The sequence below is a fragment of the Nerophis lumbriciformis genome, linkage group LG01 (assembly GCF_033978685.3).
Source record: "Nerophis lumbriciformis linkage group LG01, RoL_Nlum_v2.1, whole genome shotgun sequence".
Lineage (NCBI taxonomy): Eukaryota > Metazoa > Chordata > Actinopteri > Syngnathiformes > Syngnathidae > Nerophis > Nerophis lumbriciformis.
In genome coordinates, this window is record NC_084548.2 from 10,319,447 (window position 1) to 10,341,831 (window position 22,385).

Genomic DNA, 22,385 nt, shown 5'->3' on the forward strand with positions numbered 1-22,385 from the left:
CTCAACTGGCTACTGATCACCGCAAGTCTCTTCTCAGTATTTGAACGGCAAATTTGAAAATTCAGCGATTTTGAATAAAAATAATCTAAAACTGGTGAAGTTAAATGGAAAATAACTTTATAGTATAATCACTGGATACATATAACAATTTAATTATTTTTTTTCCATGATGGCACGTGAGGCCCCCGCCTCACCTGCCTCCCCTGACTGCACGTCACTGGTCTGTTGGGATTTCCCTTCCTGGTTCCATGACCCGCCCTATCTTGCCTCCGATTGGCCTGTCTCTAATGTTTTGCCTTAATCTCAACCAATGGTGACTCATAATAGTAAACAACGAACCAATCATGGATGTTCTTATACATGCAAGCGTCTTGGAAGGAGGAAGGAGAGGGGTTTAATAGCCCATGAAGAGTGTTGAGAGGGAGTGAGAAGCTGGGGAGAACAAGGAACACAACAAATAAGCCCAGTTTGGTCATTTTAACGGGAAATAAATGATATCGATATTAAGATATTTTCTTAATTAATATCTTGTTTCAAAATATATCGATATATCTTACAAACTGACACATCGCCCAGCCCTAATTAAAGTCATGTTTACCTGCACTATGCCTGCCATCTCTGCATGTTGTGGGTTCAAGACCAACAGTACTATTTTTTTCTTCCACGATGTCCCATCATCCCAAACTGTCAGCGTTGCGAGACGGTTTTCACTTGAGGTTGCTGCCTCGCCCTGTAGGAGTGAACTTCTTCTCTTGATTGTCACTCATGCCGCTACAAGTGCAATTATTAACCCCTATCGGAGTGAAACATGGTGAAGAAAGCCAACGTATACGTGACGCATCACCATTTGCTCACCCTCCAGATGGTTTGTGCTTCGTGTCGATGATTGCGGATTGTGTTGCGAGCCACATGTCGTCGGTTGGCCTGCTTGAGAGATGACAATGTCGTCCTCATCGCTCACAGCTCGGGTCCCATCTATGCCGCCGTCGCCTTCACAGAGGAGCATATTTTCCAATTGGACTGCTTGTCATTTCGGTAAAGGCCTGGAAAATGATACTGGCGAGTAAAGGAACATTGTGGCGAAGTCTCTGACAGCCAAATGAAATGTTGAAAAATGATAAGTGTCTGCGTGTTGGGTGTCATGTTACATGTTATGTATCAAGGAAGTGATTAATAGTTATTTTGTTGGATGAGTGGAATATCATATTTATTCAAATGTATTCATCATATCAGCTTTCTTCATGTATGATAAATCATGTCGTTGGCAGACGGCGATCTTTTGAAAACCATTGACGGAGCACACTTGGAGTGTGGGTTAAAAGGCCATCCTTCATTGGCTCCCATGATGCACCTGCTTCCAGAGAATGTCCTTGTGTCCAAAGATGAGAACATTCCTGGTCTCGCACCTTCTCCAACAGGTAAACTCACCACTGACATTAAAATCATTATTCAATGTTTGAGATCCAGAGTGCTGCATGGAGAATGATGTCTTTTGTCTATATATGCTTCGATATTTTGTCAGATCGAAAAAAATATATATATTTCAGTTGGTAGAAATGGGAATTGCGGCATTGCTCTTTTTGGTCAGTGAAAAAGTACATTGACACGAGTTGAATTGGTTCTGTGATGGAGCTCGCAACCCAAAATACTAACACAAAAACTAACAATTGTTTTGATAGTCGACTGGTCAGTGAATTGCCTTTCAATTAGTCAAACGATTATTTCCATACATGTGATTTGAAGCTTATTTTTAAGACCTATTAAAGTAAATTAAATAGAAACAAAAGAAACAGTGAAAAATAAATCAACAGATTTAAAATGCAAGATGTCCTGTAAACATGGCAATCAGTGCAAAAAGTAGTTGTATTCAGTACTGTAGAGCTCCCATCCAGGAGATCGCAAAAAGCCGCTGCCTGACCAGGGCTCAGAAAATCTGCAAAGACTCCTCCCACCCCCACCAAGGACTGTTTTCACTGCTGGACTCTAGAAAGAGGTTCCGCAGCCTCCGAAGCAGAACCTCCAGGTTCTGTAACAGCTTCTTCCCTCAGGCCGTAAGACTCTTGAACGCATCATAATTAAATTATCCCCTCAACTCCCCCCAAAATGGATTAACTCGCTGGAATAAAAAAGACAATATAACATACATCCATAAACGTGGACGCATGTGAAAAAGTGCAATATATTTATCTTTATTTATTTATTATATATATTTATTTATTTTATATAAAAATTATATATATTATTTATATATATTTATTTATTTATATATGCACCTTATTGCTTTTTTATCCTGCACTACCATAAGCTTATGTAACGACATTTCGTTCTTATCTGTGCTGTAAAGTTCAAATTTGAATGACAATAAAAAGGAAGTTTAAAGGCCTACTGAAATGTGATTTTCTTATTCAAACGGGGATAGCAGGTCCATTCTATGTGTCATACTTGATCATTTCGCGATATTGCCATATTTTTGCTGAAAGGATTTAGTAGAGAACATCGACGATAAAGTTCGCAACTTTTGGTCGCTGATAAAAAAGCCTTGCCTGTACCGGAAGTAGCAGACGAGTAGCGTGACGTCACAGTTTGTGGAGCTCCTCACATCTGCACATTGTTTACAATCATGGCCACCAGCAGCGAGAGCGATTCGGACCGAGAAAGCGACGATTTCCCCATTAATTTGAGCGAGGATGAAAGATTTGTGGATGAGGAAAGTGAGAGTGAAGGACTAGAGGGCAGTGGGAGCGATTCAGATAGGGAAGATGCTGTGAGAGGCGGGTGGGACCTGATATTCAGCTGGGAATGACTAAAACAGTAAATAAACACAAGACATATATATACTCTATTAGCCACAACACAACCAGGCTTATATTTAATATGCCACAAATTAATCCTGCATAACAAACACCTCCCCCCTCCCGTCCATATAAATGATAATAATGATAAATGGGTTATACTTGTATAGCACTTTTCTACCTTCAAGGTACTCAAAGCGCTTTGACAGTATTTCCACATTCACCCATTCACACACACATTCACACACTGATGGCGGGAGCTGCCATGCAAGGCGCTAACCAGCAGCCATCAGGAGCAAGGGGTGAAGTGTCTTGCCCAAGGACACAACGGATGTGACTAGGATGCCCGTCAATACAACTCAAACACCTGCACAACACACTCAATCCCACAGCCCAAAGTACCGTTCACCTCCCCAAAGTTCATACAGCACATATATTTCCCCAAAGTTACGTACGTGACATGCACATAGCGGCACGCACGTACGGGCAAGCGATCAAATGTTTGGAAGCCGCAGCTGCATGCGTACTCACGGTACCGTGTCTGCGCATCCAACTCAAAGTCCTCCTGGTAAGAGTCTCTGTTGTCCCAGTTCTCCACAGGCCAATGGTAAAGCTTGACTGTCATCTTCCGGGAATGTAAACAATGAAACACCGGCTGTGTTTGTTTTGCTGCAGACGGCTGCAATACACCGCTTCCCACCTACAGCTTTCTTCTTTGCTGTCTCCATTGTTCATTGAACAAATTGCAAAAGATTCACCAACACAGATGTCCAGAATACTGTGGAATTTTGCGATGAAAACAGACGACTTAATAGCTGGCCACCATGCTGTCCCAAAATGTCCTCTACAATCCGTGACATCACGCGCTAACGTCATCATACCGAGACGTTTTCAGCAGGATATTTTGCGCGAAATTTAAAATTGCACTTTAGTAAGCTAACCCGGCCGTATTGGCATGTGTTGCAATGTTAAGATTTCATCATTGATATATAAACTATCAGACTGCGTGGTCGGTAGTAGTGGGTTTCAGTAGGCCTCTAAGTCTAAGTCTAAAAGTGTAAAGATGAACATTATTGGCTGTCTATCAATTACAATTTTATTAAGTGACAATAACAAATCCTTGTCGATTAATTTTTACAAGAGACGTCGATTCGGTTGTACCTCTTGAAATAAATTGAAATTCAATTATTTGGTCTTTTGCATGCAAAAACACCATAATTTTAACATTAAAACATGCTATTAAATATGAAAACAAACTTGTCGATCAACAATAAAAGCAATACAATAGAATGTACTACAATAAACTACATTAGTTCTACAAAGTAATGTAATATTCATGTAAATAATTTACTTTTGAGAGTGGACTGTCAATCACACCATCAGCTGCTTTTCCATATTTTCATGGATACACCGTTGGGAAATTATTTTAACGACCCTGACTGGTGTTATAACAGCCTTTATCAACTCCTGCTTCAGTATAGTGCAGACTTGCTGTGCTTTGTTCGTACTGCTCTGCCAAGTCGGCGACACGCACCCCTTGGTCATGTGTTTTGATGATTTCTTTCTTTAATTTAATGAAAATCCTCCGCTTCTTCTCAGCACTGTCCTTTACACTCACTTTCTTCCAAACCTATGTTTGGAAAAACATAGTTATGTCTTGTTAGCTCATAGGTAATGCTTTCGAGTCCGACACCGGATGTTTTGGTTGGATCTTACAAGGTTCACAGTGACGTTCATCAAAAACTTACAGTATGAAGTCATAAGATGAAGTACCACTGTGCTTTTAAGTTCCTACTTGATTTTAAAGTAACATTATAACATGTCTTATATGTACTATTCAAAGTAAATTACTGTTTAAAAACCTATTATAGCAAATTTTGCATGAATGGGCTCAAATATGACCCGGGTCAACCTATCTTGTGCAATGTTCTAAAGAAGACTTCAGGAGCTTGCATTATGTACATTTTTCATGCCTTTTAACCCCAATCTCTTTGCAAACTTTTTTTCAATCATAAGTTTAAATGTCTAAAGTGCTCAGGAAGTGAGTTACTCGGGGGGAATGTAATGAAGTCTGTCACTTCCTTAGCCGCAATCATTGGGAGTTTGTGCAAGGTATGGCAACAGGCTAATCCTCTTCATGTTCTGGGTCTGTGAGCAGTGGAGACCTAAGCTTCCTTTTAAGACCCACAGCCACTGGCTTGATATTCACACCCGCTTTCAAAACAACGCTCTGGAGACAACGGCTGCAATCAAATTCTCAGTGGTCGCATTTACTGCTGTTGAAGAGATTAAAATCACAGTGTTGATGTTCTTGCTGTTGTGCTGGAGCGTTGAGATTGTGTACTTTTACTGTTTCATCCGACGCTTCAGCTGCTCTCTTCAGCCAAATAAAAACAATCAGTTATTTCTGTGTTTGTTTGAGGCATGGCGGTCACAGGTCTTTGACACAAGGACACACAGCAATAGAATGATCATTCTGAAGTAGTTTGAGATGCAGTCTTGTCATTTTATTAACTCCACAAGATGGCAGTACAGTATTTTTTGGATTATAAATCGCACCTGCCGAAGATGCATAATAAAGAAGGAAAAAAAACATATATAAATCGCACTGGAGCCCGGCCAAACTATGAAAAAAACTGCGACTTATAGTCCGAAAAATACGGTAGTTACATTTGAAGTATCATGAATGGTCAGCATCCAGCATGCACTTTAAAGGGGAACATTATCACAATTTCAGAAGGGTTAAAACCATTAAAAATCAGTTCCCAGTTTTTTTATTTTTCGAAGTTTTTTTCAAAATTTTACCCATCATGCAATATCCCTTAAAAAAGCTTCAAAGTGCCTGATTTTAACCATCGTTATTGGGGATAAGTTGATTGGCAACACTAAATTGGCCCTAGTGTGTGGATGTGAGTGTGAATGTTGTCTGTCAATCTGTGTTGGCCCTGCGATGAGGTGGCGACTTGTCCAGGGTGGACCCCGCCTTCCGCCCGATTGTAGCTGAGATAGGCTCCAGCGCCCCCCGCGACCCCAAAGGGAATAAGCGGTAGAAAATGGATGGATGGATATATACATCCGTCCATTTTCCTGTGACGTCACACAGTGATGCCAATACAAACAAACATGGCGGATAGAACAGCAAGGTATAGCGGATTCAGACTCGGATTTCAGCGGCTTAAGCGATTCAACAGATTCCGCATGTATTGAAACGGATGGTTGTAGTGTGGAGGCAGGTAACGAAAACAAAATTGAAGAAGAAACTGAAGCTATTGAGCCATATCGGTTTGAACCGTATGCAAGCGAAACCGACGAAAACGACACGACAGCCAGCGACACGGGAGAAAGCGAGGACGAATTTGGCGATCGCCTTCTAACCAACGATTGGTATGTGTTTGTTTGGCATTAAAGGAAACTAACAACTATGAACTAGGTTTACAGCATATGAAATACATTTGGCAACAACATGCACTTTGAGAGTGCAGACAGCCCATTTCAGGCGCGCTAAGAACATATATTTTTCCACGATTTCAGCACTCAGGTTAACCATACCTAAATAGACACAAAATGCATTACACAAGACTACCCGAATGTACTCGAATGATTGAAAAAAATAAATGTTTTTAAGCTAAATTATTGGTAAACACAGTTTATGTATAATAATTTACGTAAAACCGCTAGTAATGAATAAAGTTTTCATCAATTCATATATTCTGTAGACATACCCTCATCCGCTCTCTTTTCCTGAAAGCTGATCTGTCCAGTTTTGGAGTTGATGTCAGCATCTGCTTTGAGTGTCGCAGGATATCCACACATTCTTGCCATCTCTGTCGTAGCATAGCTTTCGTCGGTAAAGTGTGCGGAACAAACGACTGACCATTTCGTCGGCTTTCCCCACAGCCTCGTATTTTGAACAAATTTCGTCCAATTTCTTGACACTTTCTCATCTTTGGGCCACTGGTGCAACTTGAATCCGTCCCTGTTCGTGTTGTTACACCCTCCGACAACACACCGACGAAAGTGAGAAAATGGCGGATTGCTTCCCGATGTGACGAGTCATCGCTCCGAGAGCGAATAATAGAAAGGCGTTTAATTCGCCAAAATTCACCCATTTAGAGTTCGGAAATCGGTTAAAAAATATATATGGTCTTTTTTCTGCAACATCAAGGTATATATTGACGCTTACATAGGTCTGGTGATAATGTTCCCCTTTAAAATGTTAGTCATGCTAATCAGCCGTTGGTGTGAAACTCATTCGGTCTCTGTTATTCTTAACCATTGCTTGGTTGTACGCATGGACGGGTACCAAACTTGGTACTTTTTAAGGAACCGGCCGAATTCCATCGAGTCACGTAGTGTCAAACAGTACCATGGTTTGCTACTTTTGTTGCATATAACTTTTTCTAGATACAGTTACAAGTTTCCATGCCAACAAAGCAAGCATGCCTGATAGAAAACGCTCAAAAGCACAGTAAGGCTCCACTTTTCAAAATTCACTTGTGCTACCAATTAGCATTAGCAATTTTAAACAGGAATTTCAACACCTCTAATGTTGGTAATCAAAACTACATCCGAGATGCACGTTACAATCAAACAGCTGATGTTTATTAAATACAATACTTACAATACAAACACTTTGGAGGTATTGATCGATTCGCGCCAGGACCACCAGAATGTCTCACAGTCTGTATCCCCAGGCTGTGAGACTGCTAAATGAACAGCCTGCCCCTTTGCTGCCCCGGACCATCTTATTACCTCACTCTTCACCACCTCAATAATTGTGCTCTGGTCATTGCATTGCTGCAACATCAACGTAACACCCATCAGACATCTTCCCGACAATGCTAAACTGTAAACTATGGTCAACCTGCACTTCAATGCAGTTTCTATGCCGCTTGACAAAGCTCAAACAAAATCTCGTTGACATGTATGACTTAAGTGTTATTGTGACAATGACAATAAAGGAATTGATTGATTGATTGATTGATTGATTGTAGCAATAAAAAAACAAGATTGGCACATTCAGCTCAATGGCAAAATCTACTTCCCGGTGAAGGCAACACCGTAGCCTATACACTACTGCCAACTTGGCAGAAGTTGGAACTGCATTTGAATGCAAAGTCTACTACGTAATACTGGCAAATGAGACTCTGAAGTGTAAGAAAACAAGATATAACAGCTGGACAGAACAGTTATCATTTATTTACACATGAACACACACAAACGTACTAAACATTGGTATTGTTGAGTATCAATTCTCAGGTACTGGACATTGGTACTGTATCGGTTCAAATAGGAAATGGACTCATCCCTAATATACATAAGCTGTTCTCACCTTTGGAAATTGCTCCAATTGGCATTCTGTAAAAAGCTAATATAGTTCCTATATAAGATAGTTCATCATAAAGAAAAACAAGTTGTTAAATCAACCAAAAATTGGTACTGTATCGGTTTAAATATTAAATGGACTCATCCCTAATATACGCAAGCTGTTCTCGCCTTTGGAAATTGCTCCAATTGGCATTCTGTCAAAAGCTATTATAGTTCCTATATAAGACAGTTCATCATAAAGAAAAACAAGTTGTTAAATCAACCAAAAAACACAGAGAAACTGCCAAATGATATCTTTCTGCGATTAATCTCTTGTCATTTAAGCCGAGTCAACAATACACTCAAGTTTGTCGTGACCACTTTGTCAATGTATGTGTACACTTGTACTGAACTGTAAAAGCCTGTTTATTAATTTTTAGACTTTTCTTATTCTCCATACACAAACATACCATCAGTTTTCTTTAGGAAACTTTGACATGGAATATATACTGTACCGTATTTTTCGGAGTATAAGTCGCACCGGCGTGTAAGTCGCACCTGCCGAAAATGCATAATAAAGAACGAAAAAAACATGTATAAGTCGCACTGGAGTATAAGTCGCATTTTTGGGGGAAATTTATTTGATAAAAGCCAACACCAAGAATAGACATTTGAAAGGCAATTTAAAATAAATAAAGAATAGTGAACAACAGGCTGAATAAGTGTACGTTATATGAGGCATAAATAACCAACTGAGAACGTGCCTGGTATGTTAACGTAACATATTATGGTAAGAGCAGAGGTGGGTAGTAACGCGCTACATTTACTCCGTTACATCTACTTGAGTACCTTTTGGGATAAATTGTACTTCTAAGAGTAGTTTTAATGCAACTTACTTTTACTTTTACTTGAGTATATTTATAGAGAAGAAACGCTACTTTTACTCCGCTACTTTTATCTACATTCAGCTCGCTACTCGCTACTAATTTTTATCGATCTGTTAATGCACGCTTTGTTTGTTTTGGTCTGTCAGACAGACCTTCAAAGTGCCTGCGTTACTGGTGACGTTTCACTCCGTTCCACCAATAAAATGCAGTCACTAGTGACGTTTGACTCCGTTCCACCAATCAGATGCAGTCACTGGTGACGTTGGACCAATCAAACAGAGCCAGGCGGTCACATGACCTGACTTAAACAAGTTGAAAAACTTATTGGGGTGTTACCATTTAGTGGTCAATTGTACGGAATATGTACTGTACTGTGCAATCTACTAATACAAGTTTCAATCAATCAATCAAAAGTGTGAAGGAAAAAAGACTTTTTTATTTCAAACGTACATCCCATCACAAGCCTAAAGACTGACTGCACAGTTCCTGTCTTCACAATAAAAGTGCCGCTCCATCCCGCCTGCGCTTTCAAAATAAGAGTCTCCGAAAGCCAGCGCAAACAAGCTAGCAAGCTACGGAATTTGCCGCCAATGTATTTCTTGTAAAGTGTGTGAAAACGAATATGGAAGCTGGACAAATAAGATACCAAAAACCAACCACTTTCATGTGGTATTAGACAGAAAGGAGGAACTTTTTTTCTCCTCCATTTGAAAACGTGGACGTTAAGCACTGCTGTCTGATTACAATCAATGCAAGTCATCAGAATCAGGTAATACACCAACTTATATTCTTGTCAACATGAAAGAAAGGAATCTATATGTGTTAAACATGCATGTATATTCATTAAAACACCTTTAACATGTAAACAAAAACGGCAAAATAAATAAATATAAATGATATACTGTATATATCAATGTATGTGTATATATGTGTATATATGTATATATATATATATATATATATATATATATATATATATATATATATATATATACTCCTCTCTGAGCTGCCACCTTAACGTGGTAGAGGAGTTTGCGTGTCCCAATGATCCTAGGAGCTATGTTGTTCGGGGGCTTCCATGCCCCCTGGTAGGGTCTCCCAAGACAAACAGGTCCTAGGTGAGGGATCAGACAAAGAGCAGCTCGAAGACTTCTATGGAAATGCAAGAACCGAGACTCAGATTTCCCTCGCCCGGACGCGGGTCACCGGGGCCCCCCTCCGGAGCCAGGCCCGGAGTTGGGGCACGATGGCGAGCGCCTGGTGGCCGGGCCTGTCCCCATGGGGCCCGGCCGGGCACAGCCCGAAGAGGCAACGTGGGTCCCCCATCCAATGGGCTCACCACCCATAGCAGGGGCCATAGAGGTCGGGTGCAATGTGAGCTGGGCGGTAGCCGAAGGCAGGGCACTTGGCGGTCCGATCCTCGGCTACAGAAGCTAGCTCTTGGGACGTGGAACGTCACCTCGCTGGGGGGGAAGGAGCCTGAGCTAGTGCGCGAGGTAGAGAAGTTCCGGTTGGATATAGTCGGACTCACCTCGACGCACAGCAAGGGCTCTGGAACCAGTTCTCTCGAGAGGGGCTGGACTCTCTTCCACTCTGGCGTTGCCAGCAGTGAGAGGCGACGGGCTGGGGTGGCAATTCTTGTTGCCCCCCGGCTCAGAGCCTGCATGTTGGAGTTCAACCCGGTGGACGAGAGGGTAGCTTCCCTCCGCCTTCGGGTGGGGGGACGGGTCCTGACTGTTGTTTGCGCTTACGCGCCAAACAGCAGCTCAGAGTACCCACCCTTTTTGGATTCACTCGAGGGAGTACTTGAGGGTGCTCCCCCGGGTGATTCCCTCGTTCTACTGGGGGACTTCAACGCTCATATTGGCAACGACAGTGAAACCTGGAGAGGCGTGATGGGGAAGAATGGCTGCCCGGATCTGAACCCAAGTGGTGTTTTGTTATTGGACTTTTGTGCCCGTCACGGATTGTCCATAACGAATACCATGTTCAAGCATAAGGGTGTCCATATGTGCACTTGGCACCAGGACACCCTAGGCCGCAGTTCTATGATCGACTTTGTAGTTGTGTCATCGGATTTGCGGCCTCATGTTTTGGACACTCGGGTGAAGAGAGGGGCGGAGCTTTCTACCGATCACCACCTGGTGGTGAGTTGGCTGCGATGGTGGGGGAGGATGCCGGACAGACCTGGCAGGCCCAAACGCATTGTGAGGGTTTGCTGGGAACGTCTGGCAGAGTCTCCTGTCAGAGAGAGTTTCAATTCTCACCTCCGGAAGAACTTTGAACATGTCTCGAGGGAGGTGCTGGACATTGAGTCCGAGTGGACCATGTTCCGCACCTCTATTGTCGAGGCGGCTGATTGGAGCTGTGGCCGCAAGGTAGTTGGTGCCTGTCGTGGCGGTAATCCTAGAACCCGTTGGTGGACATCGGCGGTGAGGGATGCCGTCAAGCTGAAGAAGGAGTCCTATCGGGTTCTTTTGGCTCATGGGACTCCTGAGGCAGCGGACAGGGAGCGACAGGCCAAGCGGTGTGCGGCTTCAGCGGTCGCGGAGGCAAAAACTCGGACATGGGAGGAGTTCGGGGAAGCCATGGAAAACGACTTCCGGACGGCTTCGAAGCGATTCTGGACCACCATCCGCCGCCTCAGAAAGGGGAAGCAGTGCACTACCAACACCGTGTATGGTGCGGATGGTGTTCTGCTGACCTCGACTGCGGAAGTTGTGGATCGGTGGAGGGAATACTTCGAAGACCTCCTCAATCCCACCAACACGTCTTCCTATGAGGAAGCAGTGCCTGGGGAATCTGTGGTGGGCTCTCCTATTTCTGGGGCTGAGGTTGCTGAGGTAGTTAAAAAGCTCCTCGGTGGCAAGGCCCCGGGGGTGGATGAGATCCGCCCGGAGTTCCTTAAGGCTCTGGATGCTGTAGGGCTGTCTTGGTTGACAAGACTCTGCAGCATCGCGTGGACATCGGGGGCAGTACCTCTGGATTGGCAGACCGGGGTGGTGGTTCCTCTCTTTAAAAAGGGGAACCGGAGGGTGTGTTCTAACTATCGTGGGATCACACTCCTCAGCCTTCCTGGTAATGTCTATTCAGGTGTACTGGAGAGGAGGCTACGCCGGATAGTCGAACCTCGGATTCAGGAGGAACAGTGTGGTTTTCGTCCTGGTCGTGGAACTGTGGACCAGCTCTATACTCTCGGCAGGGTCCTTGAGGGTGCATGGGAGTTTGCCCAACCAGTCTACATGTGCTTTGTGGACTTGGAGAAGGCATTCGACCGTGTCCCTCGGGAAGTCCTGTGGGGAGTGCTCAGAGAGTATGGGGTTTCGGACTGTCTGATTGTGGCGGTCCGCTCCCTGTATGATCAGTGTCAGAGCTTGGTTCGCATTGCCGGCAGTAAGTCGGACACGTTTCCGGTGAGGGTTGGACTCCGCCAAGGCTGCCCTTTGTCACCGATTCTGTTCATAACTTTTATGGACAGAATTTCTAGGCGCAGTCAAGGCGTTGAGGGGATCCGGTTTGGTGGCTGCAGGATTAGGTCTCTGCTTTTTGCAGATGATGTGGTCCTGATGGCTTCATCTGGCCAGGATCTTCAGCTCTCACTGGATCGGTTCGCAGCCGAGTGTGAAGCGACTGGGATGAGAATCAGCACCTCCAAGTCCGAGTCCATGGTTCTCGCCCGGAAAAGGGTGGAGTGCCATCTCCGGGTTGGGGAGGAGATCTTGCCCCAAGTGGAGGAGTTCAAGTACCTCGGAGTCTTGTTCACGAGTGAGGGAAGAGTGGATCGTGAGATCGATAGGCGGATCGGTGCGGCGTCTTCAGTAATGCGGACGCTGTATCGATCCGTTGTAGTGAAGAAGGAGCTGAGCCGGAAGGCAAAGCTCTCAATTTACCTGTCGATCTACGTTCCCATCCTCACCTATGGTCATGAGCTTTGGGTTATGACCGAAAGGACAAGATCACGGGTACAAGCGGCCGAAATGAGTTTCCTCCGCCGGGTGGCGGGGCTCTCCCTTAGAGATAGGGTGAGAAGCTCTGCCATCCGGGAGGAGCTCAAAGTAAAGCCGCTGCTCCTCTACATCGAGAGGAGCCAGATGAGGTGGTTCGGGCATCTGGTCAGGATGCCACCCGAGCGCCTCCCTAAGGAGGTGTTTAGGGCACGTCCGACCGGTAGGAGGCCACGAGGAAGACCCAGGACACGTTGGGAAGACTATGTCTCCCGGCTGGCCTGGGAACGCCTCGGGATCCCCCGGGAGGAGCTGGACGAAGTGGCTGGGGAGAGGGAAGTCTGGGCTTCCCTGCTTAGGCTGCTGCCCCCGCGACCCGACCTCGGATAAGCGGAAGAAGATGGATGGATGGATGGATATATATATATATATATGTATATATATATATATATATATATATGATATGTGTGTGTATGTTACTCATCAGTTACTCAGTACTTGAGTAGTTTTTTCACAACATACTTTTTACTTTTACTCAAGTAAATATTTGGGTGACTACTCATTACTTTTACTTGAGTAATAAATCTCTAAAGTAACAGTACTCTTACTTGAGTACAATTTCTGGCTACTCTACCCACCTCTGGGTAAGAGTAATTCAAATAACTATAACATATAGAACATGCTATACGTTTACCAAACAATCTGTCACTCCTAATCGCTAAATCCCATGAAATCTTATACGTCTAGTCTCTTACGTGAATGAGCTAAATAATATTATTTGATATTTTATGGTAATGTGTTAATAACTTCACACATAAGTCGCTCCTGAGTATAAGTCGCACCCCCGGCCAAATTATGAAAAAAACTGCGATTTATAGTCCGAAAGATACGGTATATATATTGTGCAATGTTTAGCATAAAAAAACCTTGCCAAACACACACTGAACTAGCTTTATTAGTTTTTCAGATTTTTTTTTTTTTTAGCCTAATCATTATTTGATTTTTTTTAATGGTATCTGGCTTGTATATTATCCTCGAAACCACCCGTGAAGCCGGTGGTGATTAACAGAAAAGTGGCCACAATAAAATGTTTTCCCCGCAAGTAGAGATGTCCGATAATGGCTTTTTTGCCGATATCCGATATTGTCCTACTCTTAATTACCGATTCCGATATCAACCGATACCGATATATACAGTCGTGGAATTAACACATTATTATGCCTAATTTTGTTGTGATGCCCCGCTGGATGCATTAAACAATGTAACAAGGTTTTCCAAAATAAATCAACTCTAGTTATGGAAAAAAATGCCAACATGGCACTGCCATATTTATTATTGAAGTCCCAAAGTGCATTATTTTTTTTAACATACCTCAAAACAGCAGCTTGGAATTTGAGACATGGTCTCCCTGAGAGAGCATGAGGTGGTTGAGGTGGGCGGGGTTGAGGTGTGGGGGGTTAGGGGGCAGCGGGGGGTGTATATTGTAGCATCCTGAAAGAGTTAGTGCTGCAAGGGGTTCTGGGTATTTGTTCTGTTGTGTTTATGTTGTGTTACGGTGCGGATGTTTTCCTGAAATGTGTTTGTCATTCTTGTTTGGTGTGTGTTCACATTGTCGCGCATATTTGCAACAGTGTTAAAGTTGTTTATACGGCCACCCTCAGTGTGACCTGTATGGCTGTTGACCAAGTATGCCTGGCATTCAATTGTGTGTGTGAAAAGCCGTAGATATTAGGTGATTGGGCCGGCACACAAATGATGTGCCTTTCAGGCACGACCCCAATATTGTTGTCTGGGTAGAAATTGGGAGAAATTCGGGAGAATGGTTGCCCCGGGAGATTGTCGGGAGGGCCACTATAATTCGGGAGTCTCCCGGGAAAATCGGGAGGGTTGGCAAGTATGACTGGGAGACGCAACTGCTCTGTACTTCTCCCTACATCCGTGTACCACTTTGTACAGCGGCGTTTTGAAAAAGTTATACATTTTACTTTTTGGAACCGATACCGATAATTTCCGATATTACATTTTAAAGCATTTATCGGCCGATATTATCGGCAGTCCGATATTATCAGACATCTCTACCCGCAAGTGAAACCGGTAGGTGGTCGCAAACCAGCAATAGCAGTGGGTTGCCAGATGTTGAACACGCTCATCCGGTGGTTTTATGGTACGCAAACAACTAAAGTGACAATTTGATTTTACAATCAATTCAAGCAGTGAGGTGAAAGTCATTGAAGCCTCTCTGTGTCCATCAGGCCCGGCCCTAACCAATCTGGCGCCCTAGGCAAGATTATAGGTGGCGCCCCCCCACATCGGCAGTGAAGTGTATATACCAGGGGCCGGCAACCCAAAATGTTGAAGGAGCCATATTGGACCAAAAATACAAAAACAAATCTGTCTGGAGCCGCAAAAAATTAAAAGCCATATTACATACAGATAGTGTGTCATGAGATATACATTTAATTAAGATGACTTAAAGGAAACTAAATGACCTCAAATATAGCTACAGATGAGGCATAATGATGCAATATGTACATATAGCTAGCCTAAATAGCATGTTAGCATCGATTAGCTTGCAGTCATGCAGTGACCAAATATGTCTGATTAGCACTCCACACAAGTCAATAACATCAACAAAACTCACCTTTGTGGATTCATGCACAACGTTAAAAGTTTGGTGGACAAAATGAGACAGAAAAAGAAGTGGCATAAAACACGTCCTAGAAAGTCGGAGAAAGTTATAAATGTAAACAAACTAAGGTGAGTTCAAGGACCGCCAAAATTAGTAGGACAAAACGATGCTCGCCAAATACGGTACTCGAATCAGTGAAGCATGTTTAACATAAACAGTGTGCTTTATAACAATTAGGGGGGCGTAATGTTGTAACAAATAATATTTCTATTATATAGGCTCAGAGGTGGGTAGAGTAGCCAGAAATTGTACTCAAGTAAGAGTACTGTTACTTTAGAGATGTATTACTCAAGTAAAAGTAAGGAGTAGTCACCCAAATATTTACTTGAGTAAAAGTAAAAAGTATGTTGTAAAAAAACTACTCAAGTACTGAGTAACTGATGAGTAACATACACACACATATCATATATCTATATATATATATATATATATATATATATATATATATATATATATATATATATATATATATATATATACACATATATACATATATATATATATACACACACACACATATATATATATATATATATATATATATATATATATATATATATATATATATATATATATATATATATACATACATTGATATATACAGTATATAATTTATATATATATTTTTTGCCGTTTTTGTTTACATGTTAATAGTGTTTTAATGAATATACATGCATGTTTAACACATATAGATTCCTTTCTTTCATGAAGACAAGAATATAAGTTGGTGTATTACCTGATTCTGATGACTTGCATTGATTGGAATCAGACAGTAGTGCTGACAAACGTCCACGTTTTCAAATGGAGGAGAAAAAAAGTTCCTCCTTTATGTCTAATACCACATGAAAGTGGTTGGTTTTTGGCATCTTATATGTCCAGCTTCCATATTCGTTTTTATACACTTTACAAGAAATACATTGGCGGCAAACTCCGTAGCTTGCTAGCTTGTTTGCGCAGGCTTTCGGAGACTCTTATTTTGAAAGCGCAGGCGTGATGGAGCGGCACTTTTATTGTGAAGACAGGAACTGTGCAGTCAGTCTTTAGGCTTTTGAAATAAAAAATTGTCTTTTTTCCTTCACACTTTTGATTGATTGATTGGAACTTGTATTAGTAGATTGCACAGTACAGTACATATTCCGTACAATTGACCACTAAATGGTAACACCCCAATAAGTTTTTCAACTTGTTTAAGTCAGGTCATGTGACCCCTGGCTCTGTTTGATTGGTCCAACGTCACCAGTGACTGCATCTGATTGGTGGAACGGAGTGAACGTCACCAGTGACTGTATTTGTTGAAACGCAGGCACTATGAAGGTCTGTCTGACAGACCAAAACAAAGAAAGCGTGCATTAACAGATCGATAAAAATTAGTAGCGAGTAGCGAGCTGAATGTAGATAAAAGTAGCGTAGTAAAAGTAGCGGAGTAAAAGTAGCGTTTCTTCTCTATAAATATACTCAAGTAAAAGTAAAAGTATGTTGCATTAAAACTACTCTTAGAAGTACAATTTATCCCAAAAGTTACTCAAGTAGATGTAACGGAGTAAATGTAGCGCGTTACTACCCACCTCTGTATAGGCTATACTTTGCATGTTAATTAACGTGGGATTATTTTTTGTATTTAGAAATAATAGTACCAACTTTTTTTTTTTTTTCTCCAACATTTGTGGCACTGGCGTGGCGCCCCCTGATGGACGGCGCCCTTAGCATTTGCCTATACGGCCTATGCCACGGGCCGGCCCTGGTGTCCATGCCTTGTAAATCTGCCGTGACCCAGCAAACATACTTGTCAACCTTGAGACCTCCGATTTCGGGAGGTGGGGGTGGCGGGGGGCGTGGTTGGGGGCGGGGCGGGGGGCGTGGTTGGGGGCGTGGTTAAGAGGGGAGGAGTATATTTACAACTAGAATTCCCCAAGTCAAGTATTTCGTATTTATATATATATATATATATATATATATATATATATATATAAGAAATACTTGACTACTTGACTTTCAGTGAATTCTAGCTATATATATATATATATATATATAGCTCCAAGGTTTCTCATAGTCATTCACATCGACGTCCCACTGGGGTGAGTTTTCCTTGCCCGTATGTGGGCTTTGTACCGAGGATGTCGTTGTGGCTTGTGCAGCCCTTTGAGACACTTGTGATTTAGGGCTATATAAATAAAGATTGATTGATTGATTGATATATATATATATATATATATATATATATATATATATATATATATATTTATTTTATTATATATATATATATATATATATATATATATATATATATATATATATATATATATATATATATATACATATACATATATAAAAGAAGTACTTGAATTTCAGTGTTCATTTATTTACACATATACACACACATAACACTCATCTACTCATTGTTGAGTTAAGGGTTGAATTGTCCATTCTTGTTCTATTCTCTGTCACTATTTTTCTAACCATGCTGAACACCCTCTCTGATGATGCATTCTGCTTCGTCTCCTTGTTGTGTGCGTAGTTGTGCACTGCACTCTCTAAAAGCCCTAGATGTTAATATCACATATGCATGTACAGTAGATGGTAGTATTGTCCTGTTTAAGAGTGTCACAACATTGCTGTTTACAGCAGACAAACTGCTTTACGGTAGACAAAAACGTGACTGCTGTTGTTGTGTGTTGTTGCCGTGCTGGGAGGAGGTTAATGAAACTGCCTAACAATAAACCTGGAGGGGGCGTGGCCTCCAGCTCCGCCTGAATTTCGGCAGATTTTCGGGAGAAAATTTGTCCCGGGAGGTTTTCGGGAGAGGCGCTGAATTTCGGGAGTCTCCCGGAAAATCCGGGAGGGTTGGCAAGTATGCCAGCAAACATTCACAAAAGCGACTATTAAGACGTTTCAGGCTTACTTTTCGCAGGTAGCTCACACATAACTTGTAGTGGCATGACTGTTACACCAAATCACCTCATGTCTATTTGACTTACTTTGAGGACAGCAAAAAAGCGCGGAGTATCCGATTAATATTTATAGGCGTAAACGTTTGCATTTTTTGTGCGTGGAAGGCCACAAAATCCAAATAGGATCGACTATATCAGAATTGGAAGTGAGGTGAAGAGGGCAAGTGCCTGAAGCTGGAGTGCTCTCCAAGCCGTAGAAGGAAATCCCATCGATGCAAACGGCGTGAACATGCTCTGATACCGAGTTTTTTCCACTCTCAACAGGCGATGCTCTGTTGAAACCTGTGCTGCTCAATATGCTGCCCTTCACCCTGCACAGACTGACAGTCTGCCTCCAGCCGTCCCTCGAGGCCTTTGAGAATCAGCTGCTGGAGCTGATCAATGCCGACTGCCAGAACACGGTAACACGCTGCTCTTCCATCACACGCCACCGTCTTTATCCGCCTTTCACATGCCAACATGGGCGTTATGAACATTTGTTTCACTTCTTCTGTAAGGGTCACCTAATGTCACCAATTTTTTCTGTAAGAAAGATAACAATATAATAACATCCTACTTATGCACAATGAAAACAGTTTAGAATAGATATAAGCTTCTGAGAATGTTGAATAGGAGTTTCTAATGTTCAATTCATGGTAGTATTAAATGCACAGTTTGCACATTATAGTTTTAATTCATTTTGAACAAGCATACAATTACAAAATGGTACATCACATATTTTCAGTTTCAGTTTGCAGCTATCGATTATTTCAGTCATTGAGTAATCTATCGATTAGATTGTTTGATTAATGGAATATTTGGATAAAACACTCTTTATAGCCTCAATGCGCATTTTGGCGAAAAGAGTTGAAATGTTTTTGCTTGCCATCATTATTTTTTATTCTGATTAACACAACAATGTAATTACACTTTTAACATGTGTGCATTCTAAATAATATAAAAAATTAAACAAACCTTATACTTTTTTTGAAGGTACAGTGCAAATCAATATACAAATGTATATAAGATACAAATATATTTTCACTAGAATTAGTAGGCTAGTTCACATCTGTAGTCCCTGGACAAAGTAAAAATACATAGAATTAAATAAATACACATTATGTATACACATTAATAAAAATTCAAACTTATTTTAACACTGTCATAAACGTATATTATTAATTACGTCACAATTTTGTTGTATTTTTGGCTTTCATAAAAAAAATAAAAAAAAAATAAAAAAAATATATATATATATATATGTATATATATATATATACATATATATATATATATATATATATATTTTGTAATGTTTTAAAATTGTATTATTACTGATTACAATATGTGGGTCGTCTTATATTCATGTTCAAGAGATACATACTTAATAACTGGCCAATGGGGCCAAATGAGTTTTTTCCAAGCCAGTCTAAACTTTTTCCTTTGTCATTACACACATCAGTAACATAGAGAGATAGAAAAAAATGGCTTAAAGTTAGCAAAGAACAGGAAGATAATAGTGATCAGTAAAATATATACACATTGATTGATTGATTGATTGATTGATTGAGACTTTTATTAGTAGATTGCACAGTACAGTACATATTCCGTACAATTGACCACTAAATGGTAACACCCGAATACGTTTTTATATATGTATGTATGTATATATATATATATATATATATAAAATGTATACATGTGTGTGTATATATATATATATATATATATATATATATTACAGTGTATACACACATGTATACATTATATATATATATATACAGTATATATATATACAGTATATACACACATGTATACATTATATATATATATATATACATATATATATACATATATATATATATATATAATGTATACATGTGTGTGTGTATATATATATATATATATATATATATATATATATATACACAGTGTATACACACATGTATACATTATATATATATATATATATACAGTATATACACACATGTATACATTATATATATATATATATATATATATATATATATATATATATATATATATATATATATATATATATATATATATATATATATATATATATATATATTTATATATATAGTTTACATACCCTGGGAGAATTTATGATTTCTTGGCCATTCTTCAGAGAATATGAATGATAACACAAAAGCCTTTCTTCCACTCATGGTTAATTGTTGGGTGAAGCTATTTATTGGCAAACAACTGTGTTTACTCTTTTTAAAACTAAATGACGCAAAAATGTACCCAAATGACCCTAATCAAAAGTTTACATACCCTAGTGACTTTGACCTGATATCATGCTCAAAGGTTGACACAAACAGGTTTGAATGGCTAATCAAGGTTCCCCTACTCACCTGTGACCTGTTTGTTTGTAATTAGTATGTGTGTATTTGAGGTCAGTGAGTTGCTGGGCTTCTGACAGACCATTGCATCTTACATCCAGTGCTGCACAGACGTTTCTGGATTCTGAGTCATGGGGAAAGCGAAATAATTTTTCCAAGATCTGCGAGAAAAGGTAATTGAACTGCATAAAATAGGAAAGGGGTATAAAAATGTATCCAAGGAGTTGAGAAGGCCTATCAGCAGTGTTCAAACGCTGATTAAAAAGTGGAAAATGAGGGATTCTGTTGAAACCAAACCACGGTCAGGTACACCAGCAAAAATTTCAGCAACAACTGCCAGGAAAATTGTTCGCGATGCAAAGAAAAATCCACAAATAACTTCAGCTAATGTAGGACAGGACTCACAAAAAAAATGTGGTGTGGCTGTTTCAAGATGCACAATGAAGGCATTTGAAGAAAAGTGGGCTGCATGGTCGAAGAAAGCCATTTCATGTCACAAAATATCCCGCTTACATTACGCCAAACAGCACAGAGACAAACCTCAAAACTTCTGGAACAAAGTAATTTGGAGTGATGAGACCAAAATGTTACTTTTTGGCCACAACCATGAACCCTACATTTGGAGAGGAGTGTTCAAGGCCTATGATGAAAGGAACACCGTTCCTACCGTGAAACACGGAGGTGGATCACTGATGTTTTGTGGATGTGTGAGCTACAAAGGCAAAGGAAATGCATGTTATTAATGCAGCATGTTATTAGCAAATACTGGATAAATATTTGCACTCATCAGCCTGGAAGCTGCGCAAGGGACGTTTTTGGACATTCCAACATGACGATGATCCAACTCACAAGGCCAAGTCAACCTGTCATTGGCTACAGCAGAACAAAGTGAAGGTTCTGGAGTGGCCATCTCAATCACCTGACCAATACATAGCTTCACCGGACAATTAACCATTAGTGGAAGAAAGGCTTTTGTGTTATCATTCATATTCTCTGAAGAATGGCCAAGAAATCATAAATTCTCCTCGGGTATATAAACTTATGAGCACAACTGTGTATGTATATATATATATATATATATATATATATATATATATATATATATATATATATATATATATATATATGACATTTGCAATCAAATTTGTTTCACTTTGTCTTTTGATTCTGTATTACAAAGTTGTATAAAAAGACAATTATTTTTACTGACAGATCATCTTACAGTATATTTAGGATTGTCTTCTTTTTGGGTCCTGTATATACTATACCGTATTTCCTTGAATTGCCGCCGGGGCGATAATTAATTTAAAACCTCTTCTCACTCCGGCTCTTACCAAAGGCATGCGGTAAATGCAAGCATGCGCTAATTATTATAAAACCTCTTCTCACTCCGGCGCTTACCAAAGGCATGTGGTAAATTTAGGCCTGCACTTATACATTTGAGTGTGATGTAAGGATACCATCATGAAAAGC

At 40.6% G+C, this 22,385-nt stretch overlaps 1 protein-coding gene across 2 annotated transcripts in view; it reads left to right on the forward strand.

Moving 5' to 3' along the window:
* The window catches only part of nphp4 (nephronophthisis 4), a 462,240-nt gene that overhangs the window by 109,791 nt on the left and 330,064 nt on the right, over window positions 1-22,385 (forward strand). For both annotated transcript variants that reach the window (XM_061974673.1, XM_061974681.1), the window contains exons 5-6: window positions 1,269-1,418; window positions 18,832-18,968. In XM_061974673.1, the coding sequence (XP_061830657.1) occupies window positions 1,269-1,418; window positions 18,832-18,968 (287 nt within the window). The remainder of the gene's footprint in view (window positions 1-1,268; window positions 1,419-18,831; window positions 18,969-22,385) is intronic.